The sequence below is a fragment of the Nicotiana sylvestris genome, chromosome 6 (assembly GCF_000393655.2).
Source record: "Nicotiana sylvestris chromosome 6, ASM39365v2, whole genome shotgun sequence".
Classification (NCBI taxonomy): Eukaryota; Viridiplantae; Streptophyta; class Magnoliopsida; order Solanales; family Solanaceae; genus Nicotiana; species Nicotiana sylvestris.
This window is the reverse complement of record NC_091062.1, coordinates 212,329,203-212,347,141: the sequence shown is the minus strand read 5'-3', so window position 1 is coordinate 212,347,141 and position 17,939 is coordinate 212,329,203. Positions and strand designations below refer to the sequence as shown.

General features: G+C 34.9%; 1 protein-coding gene across 1 annotated transcript; it reads right to left on the bottom strand.

The window, feature by feature from the left end:
* Positions 1–4,075: 4,075 nt before the first annotated feature.
* LOC104221002 (agamous-like MADS-box protein AGL11) lies at positions 4,076–10,005 on the bottom strand. The gene is made up of 9 exons (XM_070150278.1): positions 9,857–10,005; positions 7,935–8,116; positions 6,005–6,086; positions 5,829–5,890; positions 5,634–5,733; positions 5,234–5,275; positions 5,082–5,123; positions 4,786–4,990; positions 4,076–4,371 (listed from the first exon to the last, which is right to left on the bottom strand). Exons 2-8 carry the CDS (start codon positions 8,114–8,116, stop codon positions 4,814–4,816), a joined length of 687 nt encoding a protein of 228 aa, XP_070006379.1. The 5' UTR covers positions 9,857–10,005; the 3' UTR covers positions 4,076–4,371; positions 4,786–4,813.
* Positions 10,006–17,939: the final 7,934 nt, after the last annotated feature.

The following is a 17,939-nucleotide window of genomic DNA, read 5'->3' as shown; positions in this document are numbered from 1 at the left end:
AGAAGCAAGAATCGGGGTTCTCAAAATAGAGAACATAATAGAAGCAAATCCAGAAGCAGACTTAAAGATATTGAGTGCTATCATTGGGGGCAGAAAGAGCATACAAAGAAGTTCTGCCGGATTTTGAAAAAGGAGAATAGAGACAAGGAAGAACAGAAAGAAGATGTCAATCGTGTGGCCACCGTCACTACAGAAGATCTTGTTACTGTCCTTGATGCAGATCTGATAAATATTGCTTGTGATGAGTCAAGCTGGGTTGTGGATAGTGGTGCCGCATCTCATGTGACATAAATGAAGGAATTTTTCTCATCCTATACTCAAGGTGACTTTGGAACTTTGAGTATGGGTAATGAGATTGTATCTAGGGTGGCTGGTGTTGGAACGATTTGTTTGGAAACTAGTATTGGAACTAAACTTGTTTTAAACAATGTAAAGCATGCACCTGATGTTCGTTTGCACTTGATATCTGTTGGTGTTTTGGATGATGAGGGATATGTCAGTACCAATGGTGCTGGAAAGTGGAAGCTCACCAAGGGTTCCATGATTGTGGCTCGTGGGGAAAAGTGTCGTGGTCTATACTGGATTACGGCCTCTACCTGTATTGATATGGTGAATGCCCTTGAGAGCAATAACTCTTCAACGTTATGGCATAAGAGGCTTAGCCATATTAACGAGAAAGGACTAAATGTTCTGGCTAAGAAGAAATTGTTGTCAAATTTTAAAAGTGAAAAATTAGAAAAATGTGAGCACTGCTTGGCTGGAAAACAAAAAAAGAGTTTCTTTCGAGTCTCATCCTTCTTCAAGAAAGACACAGTTGCTTGAGTTGGTGCATTCGGATTTATATGGCCCAATGAAGACAAGGACTTTGAGTGGTGCACTTTATTTTGCTACCTTTATTGATGACTTCTCAAGGAAACTTTGGGTCTATATCTTGAAGACCAAAGACCAAGTGTTGGGTGTCTTTAAGCAGTTCCAGGCTTCAGTTGAAACAGAAACTGGAAAGAAGCTGAAGTGTATTTTGTACTGATAACGGTGGTGAATATTGTGGACCGTTTGACGAATACTGCAAGCAATAGGGTATCAGACACCAGAAGACTCCTCCTAAGACTCCTCAGCTTAATGGTTTAGCAGAAAGGATGAACATGACCTTGATAGAAAGAGTCAGCCGTTTGCTTTCTGTAGCAAAGTTGCCGAATTTCTTTTGGGGTAAGGCTTTGTTGACCGCCGCACATGTTATTAATCTATCCCTTGCGTTTGCTTTGCAAAGTGATGTTCCAAACAGAGTTTGATATGGCAAGGATGTTTCCTATGACTACTTAAAAGTGTTTGGTTGTAAAGCTTTTGTACATATACCTAAAGATGAAAGGTCAAAATTAACTGCCAAGACAAGGCGGTGCATCTTCATTGGTTATGGCCTTGATGAGTTTGGTTACAGGCTATATGATCTAATTGAGAAGAAGGCCGCGAGAAGCCGTGATGTTATCTTCGTGAAGGATCAAACCATTGAAGATATTAATAAAGCGGAGAAGCTAAAATCTCCAAGTTCTAAAGGTTTAGTTAATCTTGATCAAAATCCTCATGCAAATACGGATGTGGTCTCAATGATGAGGGTAATGCCTAGAACCATATTCCAGATCAGCATATTGATGGTGATGGTGATGGTGATAACAATGCTAATGCTGATGAGGTAAATGCTCTTACTCATGAAGCTGTGGACGAGTTAGATATTCTGCTCAGGAGGTCTTCTAGACCTCGTACTCCTTCCTCCCGTTATTCACCCAATGAGTATGTATTACTCACTGATGGGGGAGAACTTGAATGTTATGCGAAGACCATAGAAGATGAGCACACAGATCAATGGATTGAAGCCATGCAAGATGAGATGAAATCTCTGCATGAGAACCATACTTATGAGTTGGTGAAATTGCCTAAGGGCATGAGAGCTTTGAAGAACAAGTGGGTGTTCAAAGTTAAAGCTGAAGAACATAGTTTGAAGCCAGATACAAAGCTAGATTGGTTGTCAAGGGATTTGGTCAAAGGAAAGGTATTGACTTTAACGAAATATTTTCTCCTGTCGTGAAAATGTCCTCCATTCGGACAGTTCTTGGTTTGACTGCCAGTCTTGATTTGGAGATTGAGCAGATGGGCGTGAAGACTGCTTTTCTTCACGGTGGCTTAGAAGAGGAGATTTATATGGAACAACCTGAAGGCTTCAAGGCAAAAGGTTAAGAAAATCTTGTATGCAAACTTAAAAAGAGTCTATATGGATTGAAGCAGGCTCCTAGATAGTGGTACAAGAAGTTTGAGTCTATTATGGGGGAGCAAGGCTACAAGAAGACTTCTTCAGATCATTGTGTGTTTGCACAAAGTTTTTCTGATGATGATTTTATCATCCTATGATATGTTGATTGTGGGCAGGAATGCTTACAAGATTGACGAGTTAAAGAAACAGTTGAATAAGTATTTTGTAATGAAAGACTTGGGTCATGCTAAGCAAATTTTGGGCATGAGAATTACTCCTTCGAGAAACGAAAGAAAGCTTTACTTGTCACAAGAGAAGTACATAGAACGTGTACTGGAGCGCTTTAATATGAAAAGTGCTAAGTTGGTTCGCACACCACTTCCTGGTCATCTGAAGTTGAGTAAGAAGATGTGTCCTACAACAACGGAGGAAAAAGAGAGAATGGCCAAGATTCCTTACTCCTCTAATGTCGGAAGTTTGATGTATTCAATGATATGCACTCGACCAGATATTGCTCATGCAGTCGGTGTTGTTAGCAGATTTCTCGAAAATCCAGGAAAAGAGCATTGGGAAGCTGTAAAGTGGATACTCAGGTATCTAAGAGGAAGTTCACATGAATACTTATGTTTTGGAGGATCAAATCCAATTCTGAAGGGCTATACAGATTCTGATATGATAGGTGACCTTGATAACAGAAAATTCACTACTTGATATTTGTTTACTTTTTCAAGAGGAGCTATATCATGGCAGTCGAAGTTGCAGAAGTGTGTCGCATTATCTAAAACTGAAGCGGAGTATATTGCGACTACTGAAGTTGGCAAAGAGATGATATGGCTCAAGAGATTTCTTCAAGAACTTGGATTGCGACAGATGGAGTATGTTGTCTATTGCGACAATCAGAGTGCAATAGACCTGAGCAAAAACTCCATGTACGATGCGAGAACAAAACACATCGACGTCAGATATCATTGGATTCATGAGCAAGTGGAGAACGAATCACTTCAAGTCAAAAAGATTCACACGAGTGAAAATCCTGCAGATATGTTGACCAAGGTAGTACCAAGAGACAAGTTCGAGCTTTGCAAAGAACTTGTCGGCATGCGCTCAATCTTGAATCTCCGGTGTTACCTCCTTCAGGTGAATGAGACTAGAGGGGGAGATTTGTGGGGTCCATCCTATAAATTTAGGAAGACTTTTCTTCCTTTGTTGGTTTTTCAAAGTTTACAGCAATTTTTTCTTGTGCATTGTCAAAAAGGGTAGGCTACAGAAGAAAAATGTCAAGTGTAGTAGGTGAGACTCTGTCTATAAAAGGAGAGCTTTGACTCTCATTTCCATACACCATAAACATCAGACAATACATCTGAGTGAGAGAGAGAGAGAGCGCGCAAGGTATTCCATAGACTATAAGAAAATAGTCTGTGAAGAAAAATAGAGTGAGAGAGATATTATAGTAAGGTGGAAAAAGCAAAAAAGTATTTTTTTTCTTTTGAGGGTGTAGTGGTCTTAGGAGTATTTTACTCGTTACTACACAGTGTAAATTTCCTTGCTATAGTGATATCAGTCGTTCTTCTTGGTCGTGGTTTTTCCCTTATTCAGAAGGGTTTCCACGTAAAATCTTAGTGTTATTTTTGCTGCATTTTTATTCTTGCTGATTTAACCATAACTTAGTGGTCCGCATTTATCACTAATACCGTGAATATTATTTTTACGAGATTTATTTCCAACAGTATCTAGCTTGAAATTCAAGAATGAAAAGTATATATATATTCAAGATTTTGGTACTGAGGGCGTCCAATGCTTTGAATTGATTTGCTAAACTTTGTAGACCATTGCTAAACTAGAATTGAATCTTGCATTCGAAATATCGAGACATATAATATATCAAGATTCAAGAGGGACGTTGCCTAAAAAGTTTTGCCAAAAATTGCTTGTTGTTTGCAAAGTCTAATGCAACAAAGCTGATGCATCCACCAGTTCAAATTCTTACAAGTCCCACAATAATGGCAAACAATTCAAATACACCAATAAGGTAATAATTTAAGCAACACACAATCATTGGAGAACACTTCATAAGTTCCAACCACCAAATTTCCTCAATATTTTCTGAAAGCGCTTTAGTGGGAATTTACCTGCATCAAAAGAAACAAGAATGATCAGTAGACAACAGGTAATTTTACTTTTTTGGCTATCTATATTCTTCGACTTCAGCTTTTTGGTCTTTCAAAGTTTTCCTTTGTGTCAACTTGCTATGTTGAAAGACTATCTAGTCGATCCCTTAAACCCTAAACACCAGCATATCCTCAGACCTCAAAATTTGGTAGCACATGCTCATTTCATTTGTCAATTAGCACTACTCTATTAATTAAGGCAGAATACATAGTCGATCGGCCTCCAAAACTAGACAATATTTCTCACGTAAACCAAGAATATATAGTAAGTACTATCTATTAAACACTTGAAGTGAAGACAAATTATGTCAATTAGACGCAGGCTGCTAACTAGAGTGATAGAGATGTATGTTTCATGAGGAACTGGAGACATACTTGGGAAGCCAAAAGACGGTAGGTCGGTCTACTCATGAAGCTCAAGGGACTTCTTGTCAGTAGGCAATTGATGATAGGAAGGAATTCCTCCTTCCATCATATTAAGTTGAAGCATATTTCTTGCTAAATATTGCTGAATTGCACTGTAATCTTGCCCACCAGTAGGCATCATGCTTAGTTCCTGAAGCCTCTCATTTTCAGCTATCTGGAAAGAAGATAAAAGACATGATTAATTGTTTGAAAATAAGTGAAGGAAAAATTTAGGTTTGTCTCTTCATTATTAATGCTAAATGTACCTTTGATCTGAGGAATGCATTTTCTTGTTCAAGTTGAATTTCCTATTAAGACAGCAGGTTGAAGATTAAAATGTGCTAATCATAGTTATATCTGCGGCTCTAGACCCAAAACAGATCGAATAAGTAGGATAGAACAAGTTTCAAGAAATTACCCTCTTCTGCAAATTCTCAGTTTCAGCTAGTATCATCTCATGCTGTTCAACCACATATATAAGAAACATCGATCAAAGCCATTTATTAATTAAGAGGATAGTACGGACAATAAAAATACTTTGCCACGTTGGCTAAATATCGTCACTATAGGATACTATAATAAAAGGCTATGAGGTTACTGTAATACCCCAGACTTTAGACAGAGTCTCACATCAGCAAAATACAAGAGGGATGCTGGGTATATAAGTTAATAAGCCTTAGATCCTAGTGACACGTTTTAAACCCGTGAGGGCCTAGGCCCCGAGCGAACAATATCACTAGCGGGCTGGGGTGTTACAGTTACAATTTGAAACACAGTATGTACGATTTTTACTAGTATTCTTAACAATATTAGTGTACCTTTTTTGACCTAATTCTAGTAATGCCTCGTTCAAGTCTATTCTCCAACTGCTTCAGCTCCCTTACGTTCAAAGAGCTTAAGCCTTCACCAACCAAATGCCTGTGGATATAAAGTTAATGTAATAACTTTTAGAAAACAATGATATTAGTTTTAAGTTCATCTTAAATCTTATGCAATAATTATGATATTATTACCTGTTTGAATTCTGGATCATCTGTATCTGTTGGCGCAGCTTTTTCGATTCTTGTTGGTAAAACTACGTCCATGATACCCAAAAGAATTAATTTTAATGAGGCAACAATTAATTAAAAAATATTTTTGATGTTTCTGTATATGTGGAAATATAAAAATGTTTTGTTTAATTAATTACCTGAGCATTGAGCTCTTGAGTGGTGCAAGCATTAGAGGTTTCTGAAGTTGCCTTCTTGTACCGATCAATAGTTGCCTTAATGCTGTGTATAGCAAAAAGTTTTAATAGTCGGATGCTGATTTAGAATTTCAACTTTATGGGTTCAACTTTTAATATTTTTAGCATTAAACTCATTATATTACTATAGTTATGGGTTCATATCTACTATTTTTCTAATTTTTATAATTTTTTACACATAAAGTTTTGCTCCGCATCGAAAGTTATGGGTTCAATTGAACTCATCATTAACACCCTGCATTTGCCCTGTCAACAGTTTATAATAATAAAATACGGAGTATAAGATATTTAGAAAATAAAAAATAAAGAAATTAAACTTGTTAACGAGGAGTAAGATAAATGCAATAAATTCTTTTCAGCAGATATAATTTATCTCGTGAAATAAATGAACAAGGAACGTCAGCAGATGGTGTAAATTTATATCTTGCTAGATGGGAAAAAGAATCTGGGAAGCAATTACATTTTTTGTGCATAAAAAGATTTTAATAAGACCAAATGCTAAAAATAGAAACGATAAGTGAAAGAGAGGAATTTATCAAAGTGCAGAAAAAAGCATTAAAAAAGAAATGAAATTTAAATGGTGGATTTCTGGTGAACGTAAAGCATAAGATTTCGTCTTGAAAAGAGGAAAATAAGTTGTTTCATATTTTAATTACTATAATAATGTATGATGAAGGACTGCCAAGACTTGTTCTCTTCCCTCCTTTTCTCCTCCCTTTTTAATGCACTATCTTTGATATTTTCATGAAAATATTTTCATTTTTCACTTATAATAGGGTGTTATTACGTACTTATTTTATACAAAAGGCATCAATTACCCACGTAGCAGCATGCATTTGCCATATCCATGCAAAAGGGAAATCCTGGAGAATTAATTACCATGCATGAACTTGATCTTTTAATTCCAGTATATGTGTTAACGTAAAAGTGAACAGAGAAACTCCAGAGAATATTCAACATTAGTAGTATAAATTTACTTTCACTAGAAAAATACAGGCCAAAGCAGGAGAACTTAACAGTGTATAAGCTAGGAGTGGAAACTAAAAAAACTCCTGGAAACAGAAGCTCACAAACAATGAAAATGGAAAGGAATCACAAGTCACTGAGAGTAGTTCTTTAGTGCTTACTCTATTGTTTTTTCATGTATATATAAACCAATCTTTTTAATTTGTGATAATTAGTTATACATTGTTTTCTTGTATTTTCAAAAAGAATATCAAGAATTACAAATAAGGGAGGATATCTACTTTTAAATTTAAACTTTCTGGCTAATTTGACATGTTTTCATTTTCTTAGTCCTTATAGCTAAAACTCACTAATCATACATGACTTATTGAGCATCATTATAAACACAAATATTAAAAAACTAAATTTTACTCCATTCTTTAAAGCCTTTAATTTCGGGAGTAAACTTAATATAGTGCTTGTCTTATACATAATTATATATCCTCTACAATGTGTTATAATGATTAAGCACTTCTTGATCAGTTGACTTCCTTGAAGATCAGACAGCAAGAGATGGTCGAATGATTACACTGATATCAAGGAAATGAACGACAAAATAATGAAACAATGTATGTCCAGAGGCGGAGCCGTCAGGTTATGGATTCGGCCGAACCCAGTAGCTTTAGTTCAAATCATGTATTTATCCTAAAATTCTCATTAAATATGTATAAATTAATTTAGAATTAAAAAAATTAGGATCTGAACCCATAAACTTGAAATCCTCGCTCCGCCTCTGCGTATGACCATATATATGAGATGACAAAGCTAGCAGATTCAGACACAAATAACAATTTACATATATGCCTTAGTCCCAAATAAGTTGAAGTCGCCTTAACACATAAACAATGAGTAAGGAATGAAGAATTACTTGTTGTTAGAGTACTCGTAGACGCGGCCACGGCTGGAGAAAACAATAAGAGCAATCTCAGCTTCACAAAGTACTGAGAGTTCATAGGCCTTTTTGAGGAGTCCATTTCTTCTCTTGCAAAATGTCACCTGCCTATTTGTGTTGTTCTCTATTCTCTTTATCTCTATCTTTCCTCTCCCCATCTGTTTGATCACAATATATTTATCCTGATTAGTATTAGTTACCCAACCAAATGTAACAATATTATTGTCGTCATAATTAAAAAAGACGGTACACTAAGCTACCGCTATACACGGAGTTCGGGAAAAGACTTGGACCACAAGGGTCTGTTAGTTGTCATCATAATTATATTGCGTATAATATTGGTCAAGTTTTCTTCCTATCTTAGACGGATCTGAGAACTAATTAGCAAGAGATATGATATAATTAACACCTATGTTTAATTTTGAGAATTAATAATAACAAGAGAAAAGGAAAAAAAAAAGAAGGAATTTTAGAACAAGAATAATTTCCACTCTTTTATATTCCCCTAGCATACTTAATAAATTATACTGTAGTTCAAATGGTGAATTGAGAAGAGAGAAAAAGAAAAGAATTTCACTTTTATCATACAAACAATAACTGGATTCACCTAAGGAACTACAATTTCCTTTGCTCGATAATTGAGCAGTGCCATTCAAAAGCCTCAGTTTTTTTTATAAAAAAATTCTTTTCTCATCTTAGTTGAGAGGGGGCAAGGGTAGAGGGGTTTGAGGATTAATATGAAATATTTAGAAATCACGATAGCAAGATCTTGTTCAAGAGTGCAAAGGAAATTATTTTAGTGCGAGTACAATCAGTGAACTTCATAAATGAATATTCTAAAATCACTGAACTGAAATTATTTTAGTGCGAGTGCAAAGGTCACGAGTTCGAGCAGTAGAAATAGCCTCTTGCAGAAATGTAGGGTAAGACTGCATACAATAGAACCTTATGGTCCGACTTTTCCCCGAATCTCACGCATAGCGGGAACTTCGTGCACATGCCTATTTTTTTTTTCTCTATACATCTCTCTCAGCACCGAGAAGCTTTAGGCAGTAAACATAAAGCACCATTCAAGTATCTAAGCACTAAAAAATTAAAACCGTTAGATCATACAACCAAGGGCAGATGTAGCATAGGAATATCATGTTCATCTCAACCCAGTATTTTTGATGCATATTATAAATTTATGTGTAAAAATTAACTAAAATTATAAGAAACAATAGATATGAATCCATAACTTTAAAAATATAATGGGTTCGATAATAAAAACCCCAAAGCTGAATCCATAGAGTTAAAATCCTGGATTTGCCACTGCACATACCAATTACCTCCGTGTTGGATGTAGTAGTAAGAAATATCAGCCATTAGTGTTGAAATATATATATATATATATATATATATATATATATATATATATATATATATATATATATTTCTTGGAGAAGCTCCAAATATAATTGGAGTATATATAAAATGTTTTTTCATTCTTTTTCTCCAGATGACACTCCTTATACAAGAAAAGATGCATACAAGAATAATCTTGTGTCAACATAGGTACACAAGATATGCATGTCTCAAGGACAAGAAATAAGCAAAATGGTATGGAGAAATTAAGCTCTTGATCGATAAAAAGGAGTGAGAATTGAAAGAATGAAAAAATGAGATCTTTAAAATAAGAAAAAACAATTATTCTTTGAGCTAAGTTTGCAGAGATCTAAAGCTTGAATCATTTCCATACGTAACTCAAATTAATTTGCCATAATGAACAGAGAGAAAAACATTTCACGCACTGCAAAAAATAATGCATGGAAGAAAGTGAAACTAAAGGAAATTTTCATTATTTTTCTTACTAAATATTCCTCTCTTTTATGCTATGTAAAAAACCAACATAAACAGACCTGATTGGCTTCAATGGAAAATATTGCTATTTTCCGGCGACTTCAAAACCTTTCGGAAAGCTCTCACAAATTCCAATAATTAAGACTTTGTTATAGTCTTGGAATTACAACACTAGTAATACTCAGAAAAAAAAACCCTAATATTTATATGCCTTTCTTTCTTTGTATATGCCTACCCTATGTTTTAACTATCACTTAAAATTAAAGTGAAGAAATAGCTGGCCAAGAAAATGACATTGAAATGGCTTTTTTCCAGATATAAACCAGACGTGGTGTTGTGGTTTTGGTTTATTGCAGACCAAAATTTCACCAAAAATTGCAAAGCGTGTTACTTGGTTTCAACTTTACTAATATACCCCTTTTTCTTTTTAATTTACATCTCCTAATTAGTTTCTTTTTTTAATTAAACAAACAACACTCAGCTGATTCAAATTAAATATCGTAGAGTAATTTACCTGATATATATATTGGTATTAGAAACTTTCTGCTGGTAGCTAGAAAAATCGAGAACTACAAGTATTCTTTATTTTTATTTTAATTCTGCATAATGTATTAATGTTGGTCTGAATTTAATTTAATTTAATGAAAATTATGATAAGTGAAAATTCATATAACCGACTATAACTTATAATTCGAGACTGCGACATAATTATTCGCTCTTGTTGTAATTTAACCTATTGGTATAAAAAACTTATACTATAGAAGTGAAAATTAGGGTTTTTCTTATGCTCCATGTACAAGTCTGCAAGTCTATGCTTAAGCCAGCATGAAGCATTCTCTCTTACAACATCATTTTGGGAGGAATTAGTTTTGTTTTGTGCAAAAATCCCCCATTTTTTTATATATATTCTTTCGTGAGTTTTAGGGAGAATCATAGTTTAGTGCGCTTTCCCAATCAAATGGTTGACATATAAACGAAAAATAAAATAATGAATAAATAATAATAAACATAGGGCATATTTGATTTCATAGTTGTCCTTATTAATCACAAAACTTTGTCACACTAAATATATGAATAAATATAACTTTTATGATAGGGGCAAAATGAGCAATTTAATATTTCCTCTCAATTTATGTGATACTTTTATTTTTAGTTTGTCCAAAATTAAATACTTTTTAATATTTACAAATAATATACTTTTAGGCTTTCTTATCCTGAAATAATTTATTGCCACACAAATATTTATAGCTTGTTTAGATCACAAATTATAAAAAAGAAATTCTTAAACTTTATGCCCAATCAAACTGCAAATAAATTGGAATGGAAGGAGTATACCTCTTACTAAACTGATGTATCTAATGTGAAATTTTTTCACTATCTAATCTAAATTTACTCTCCCTTTTACAGTAAAAATATTTACGCAATTTAATTCTCGCGAATGTAAACCTTGGTTTCTTTTTTATCGTAAGAAAATTTCCTATGTAATAAACTAATCTTTAACAAAACAAAGTTAGGGTTCAACTTTCCTTAACTATTCGTTGTTCCCCATTCAAGAATTCTCATTCCCACTTTTATCAAAATTCAACAAGATATATATTGCCCTCAAATGATTTTAATAGTTCATCGTCCCTCGATTTGGTTTTTTTGTTTCCCACCCGGTGTCCGGTACCCATATTGGGGCCCGACTAAATCCAGATTCGTGCCGGAAAGTCCCACATTGGGGGTAAAGCGCTCCCTAACAAAGGCGACTCTATACTCAGGGGTTCAAACTCGAGACCGATTTGGTTAAGAATAAAGGAGTACTTACCACTCCACCAAAACCCTTGTTGGTTCCCTCGATTTGTTTAACGAGAAAGACTTATCTAATTGACGAACTAATTAACAACACACACACAAAAAAAGGACGTCACTTCTCTCAAAAATAAAAATTAAAAATAAAATGTTAAAGCTAGCCGATTAATTCATAAGTTATACTACAGACAAATAACAACAATAACAAACCCAGTAAGTTATACTACAGAATTGTGAAATATTTATTCAAAGAAGTGTATCTGCTGGTCAAATGAGAATGAAAAGATGTGTGCTTAGAACTTTGAAGTAAAGGTAAGTTTAAATGTTGAAAAAGATAAATACCAATATAGACAGAAGGCAAAAGAAATTGAATTTAAATTTTATATACTATTTTAGAGCAAGCAATGGAGAGGAAGGCTTGAGGTGAGATAGACACGCTTCTTGCAACAAAAAAGGAAAGAAAAAAAAAGAGTGACTAATTGTCTTGTATGAAGCCTACGGAACTGAAAGAAAGATCTTTTCATGGATTTTCTCTCATTATTTCATTCTTTTGGTTTTCCATCCGCTGGTTGGTACTCGCAACGGATTCAACTAATTCAGATTCGCGTCAGTTCCACATTTGGGGATAAAACACTCATTAATAAAGGCAATATCATACCCAAAGTTAAAACCCGAGACATCTGATTAAAGATGAAGGAGTATCACTCTACCACAACCCTTGTTGGTCATTTATTTCATGGACTCTCACCACGTTTTAGGACGTTGAACAAAAATAAAATAAAGAGAAATAACATCATATTGAGCATGTTTCTATCTTGTCCATACCTCATTCCTCATATTTTTTTAACCAAAGAAAAAAAAGATGAAAATTAATAATTTGTACCAAATCAAACTTTACTAAATTTATAATAAAAATGAGAATACTTATATGCATTTACCTTTCTTCTTATTCAAATTAAAGATAATATTATTAATGCTAATAATATACACACATTGCACATAGTAAAAAGGACAAGTCTAGTGAACTTAGCCCCTTTGTTATAAGTTTTGTACAAAAACATTAAAGACAAAGGGAGGGATCATAGAACAAAACATATTCATAGGCATCTAACCGCGTAATGCTTCTTTTTCCGTACATGTCCTTTTAGATAAAAAAAAACAAAAAATAAAAAATAAAAAAACAATAGTGGTTGACCCAAGGTATAAGGTAGCTAGGAAGGAGGCGAAGATGGCAGTGACGGGCTTTTGCTCGTCTGTATGAGGAACTAAGGAACAAAGGTGGGGAGAAGAAGTTATTCCCACTCGCTAAGGCGAGAGAGAGAGGACAACTCGGGATCTGGACCAAGTGAGGTGCATAAAAGATGATGACGGCAAAGTTTTGATGGGAGATGACCAGATTAAGAGGAGGTGGCAGACCTACTTTCATAAACTTCTAAGTGAAGAAGGGGATCAGGATATTATACTTGGGGAATCGAGGAATGCCGACAGTCACCATGAAGTAAGTAATTGTAGGGACATTGAGATCGATGAAGTCATGGAGGCAATGCGTAAGATGAGAAGGGGCAGAGCTACCGGGCCAGACGAAATTCCGGTTGAACTGTGGAGGTGTGTGGGTAGAGCAGGCTTGGAATGGCTTACTGCATTGTTTAGTGTTATATTCAAGACTAATAGAATGCCTGAAGAGTGGAGGTGGAGTACAATGGTCCCGTTGTATAAGAACAAAGGTGATGTCCAGAGCTGTAACAACTATAGGGGCATCAAATTACTAAGTCATACCATGAAAGTTTGGGAGAGAGTGGTAGAAATGAGAGTGCGAAGGACGGTGTCTATTTCAGACAACCAGTTCGGGTTCATGCCGGGACGATCTACCACAGAAGCTATCCACCTTATTAGGAGGATGGTGGAACAGTACAGAGATAAGAAGAAGGATCTCCACATGGTGTTTATTGATCTGGAGAAAGCGTACGATAAGGTTCCTAGGAAGGTCTTATGGAGCTGCTTAGAGGATAAAGGGGTCCCGAGTAACTATATTAGGGTGATTAAAGACATGTATGATGGAGCTAAGACTCGGGTTAGGACAGTAGGAGGCGACTCTGAACACTTTCCAGTTATTACGGGGTTGCACCAAGGGTCTGCGCTCAGCCCATTCCTATTTGCCCTGGTGATGGATGCACTGACTCATCATATTCAAGGGGAGGTTCCATGGTGCATGCTATTTGCTGATGACATTATTCTAATTGACGAGACAAGAGGCGGCGTCAACGAGAGGCTAGAGATTTGGAGACATGCTCTTGAGTCTAAAGGTTTCAAGTTGAGTAGGACGAAGACGGAATACCTCGAGTGCAAATTTGGAGTTGAGCCGATGGAAGCGGGAGTTGAAGTGAGGCTTGACTCTCAAGTCATTCCCAAGAGAGGTAGTTTCAAGTACCTTGGATCGGTTATTCAGGGGATCGGAGAAATTGACGAGGATGTCACACACCGTATAGGGGTGGGGTGGATGAAGTGGAGGTTAGCGTCGGGAGTCTTGTGTGACAAGAAAGTGCCACCGTTACTAAAAGGTAAGTTTTATAGAGCAGTGGTTAGGCCTGCCATGTTATATGGAACTGAATGTTGGCCGGTAAAGAACTCACACATCCAGAAGATGAAAGTAGCAGAGATGAGGATGTTGAGGTGGATGTGCGGGCATACAAGGATGGATAAGATTAGGAATGAAGATATTCGAGAGAAGGTGGGTGTGGCCCCCATGGAGGACAAGATGCGGGAAGTAAGACTCAGATGGTTCGGGCACATTCAGAGGAGGAGCACTGATGCACCGGTGAGGAGGTGTGAGCGACTGGCTGTAGTGGGCACGCGGAGAGGTAGAGGAAGACCTAAGAAGTATTGGGGAGAGGTGATCAGACAGGACATGGCGCGACTTAGGATTACTGAGGACATGGCCCTTGATAGGGAATTATGGAGGTCGAGCATTAAGGTTGTAGGTTAGGGGAGAGTGTGAATATTTCTACAGCACAATAGAGTGAGACTATCCAGTTAGGAGTTAGACTAGGAATGTCATTGGTCGTCTATTGATGCAGGGCTTTACCTTCTAGTTGTACTATACCAGCCATCTATTTCGTATTTCGTATTTCATATTTCATATCTCTTATATATTGTTGTTATTTTTATTACGCATTTTTATGGTACTAATATATCATCTCCTATTGCTTTTTTGAGCCGAGGGTCTCCTGGAAATAGTCTCTCTACCCTTCGGGGTAGAGATAAGGTCTGCGTACATATTACCCTCCCCAGACCCCAGTTGTGGGAATATACTGGGTCGTTGTTGTTGTTGTAATAGTGGTTGACCCAAACGCACTTAATAATAGTAATATTTGTTTCAAAGTTAATAGAGAGGTAAACCAATTGGATGATCAAAACATGATCTATTTTCTGATTTTTGTATCCAATTTTAATTTATAACAAACTTTCCAAATATTGCTTTTATTTTTTTTTTTGTAAATTCTGATGCATTTTTAACATATATTTTATTCGAGAGCTTCCAAAACTTGCATACTTACAAGGTTTTAATTTACATTATCCTCTTCTCTTTTTTTTTTTTTTTCATTGTCGATATTCGCAAGTCCACTTTTATAACCCAAATGAAGAATGTTGATCTTTCTAATTTTCATAGAAAATTGAACATATCAAACGCGCAGACAGATCATTAGTACGTTAATTATATGCATCATTTATTCTGTTATTGATATTTATAAATTGTAAATTTAAAATATAAATTATTCAATGCTAAAATATAAATTGGGAAACTGAATAATATGACCTCATCCAACTTAATTAGGTCTTTCTTAAATATATATGATGAGTATAGTATCATAAATTTTTGCTGTTATTCAAATAATAGGATGGATTACGTGAGTATAAATTTCTCAAACAAATTAAAACGTTACTCACACCCAATCTAAATATAACCTATAGCTAGATTCAATTCACGTGCCATTTTTGGCTCGACTTAATTTGGACCACTTGAAGTCTTATTTTACGTTATAAAAAAAACTAATTTTTCCCTTTTTGGTTACTTAGCAGCTGGTCAGATAATAGGTTTAGAAATTCTGGATTTTGTCCATTTATAGAATGGTGATATTCATATTTATGATACTCTTCTGTGATTGAAGTCTTCTTTATTTATAGATGGTCCTCTATCCAATTTTCATTCTAATTAATTCTATCGTCTTTCACTAGAATTTCTTAAGTTTTGCATAATTATTGTAGTCATAATTTGGTGACAAGTGAGGCTTATAGCTAGAAATATCTCATGATCATCGCATAAATGTAAAAGATGAGTGAAAATAAAAAATTATTAATAACCAATATTAATATTTAATAACATGACAGGAATGCAATCTCTAGTATTTCTTTGTGGGAGCTAAGAAAAAATACTAATTATCTATGAATCTCTTACCCAGAATAAGCAAAAAACTGGGGGTGAATTATTCAAATTGTTGCTTAAAGAGGCAAAAGCCAACAAACTGCATGACCAGTTTAGCTTAATATGGGAATGATCAAATCATGGTACTTTATATGGTTTTATTCAAGAAACAAAAGTCAGGACAACTCAAACTTAGTGGTATGATTATAATAAAAGAAACTAATATTGTACTACAATTTTTTACGTTGAACTAAGTAATTATTGAATCACTCGTGGTTTAACATTTTCATAGCTGAAAACTTGAATCTTGATCACACAAATTTAAAACAATTAAACGTGAAAGATATCATCCATCCCGCTATATGGTATTAACGATGATGCTTCTACATTAGTGGGTTCAATTTGTAGAACAATCAACAAATTAAAAGAAAACAATAAAAGCTGTTATTTCATTGTGTGAATAGAAAGAAAGAGTTCGTATTTGACGGGTGAACTGAGAGTTTAATTTATTTCTTAGAAAGACAAATTTTTTGAATGTAGTCACTTACCATTTAATGTCCAATATACAATTTGGACCACATCTTCAATTTTTAGGTAAACCATCTCTTTCTTTGAATTTTCATAGTTCTGGACTTGATCATAGATCCAAGTGACTCCTAGATTAAATGACACTCATTTTGATGTTAAAAAAAATTCTATATGCAATAGCTATGTACTAGTTTCCTATTCACTTGATGGATTAAAATGATCTGGTACTATCTTTATTTTACCAATCTTATTAAATTATTTACAAATCACAGGATTGTCATATTGTGATATTAAATTAGTTTATCTGTCTTGTTAAATTATTTGTAAGTCATGACGGAATGACATTAGTACTATCTTTATTAACTATGTTATTTAATGGTTCACTAAAATATTGAAATCAAGAAGGTGTCTTTTTTAGATCTTTTACGTGTAAAAGATAGATTTTTTATGTGTAAAAATAAATCTCTCATGTGTCACTTATTCTAAATCTGTCAAAAATGGTATTGACAAACAGGTTGTCCATACTCTATACACTCTTTTCCATCTCTTATGGACTAACATGACTTGGTATTATCTTCATTCTACTTACTTTGTCCAATTATTTCAATTCACAGACAGATTTGGAAATTCGCAATTATAGAAATAATGGTATTAGCAACAAGTTGTATTTACTCTACTCTTTCATAATCTATGTGGCAGGGTAAATCTGCATAGCATTTGTATCCACCATCATTAAAAGACCAAGTTCGACATAAAGTGAGACCCAAAAAAATGCACAGCTTGTAGCATTCCTCTAATCCAGATCATGGTTCATTAAACTGTAAGAATTGAACCCATTTATGTAGAAAGTTTTACCATTAACAAAGTCCATTAATCTCTCTACACAAAATTTAGATTAAATTCTCTGTTGTATAATTGACCCACAAGTCCCCGAATGATAAATAGAGAAAACAAGAAATAATCCGAAGCCAATGACTGGATAAAACAGGCCAACATTTCTTGCTAGTGTTCTGATCATAGGTGATTTAACCATTTAATGAAATGGAAAAAAGAACCAACCAAAACCCATTTGAAAGAATAGTGCAGTAACACATTCAAAGGATCACTACTAGAAAACTGGCAAAACCCGTCCACAGAATACCGATCGAAATCGGTCAGAAAATAAGTAAATTGGTCGCAAAAGTCAAAGAAAATATTTCCCGCAACGGAAATAGTGGTTCCAGAACAAAAATATAAAAATTCCGACCACTTTCGGTCGGAAATTGGTCCATCTTTGACCAAGACCTAGTCATACTTGCTAATTTGAGATGGTTTAGTCAATTATCCTTACATAAACCTCTAGGTACATATTGTTGAAGTTTGGCAAATTCTTTGTCCCACATCGGTGGGCTCTTGAGTTTGGG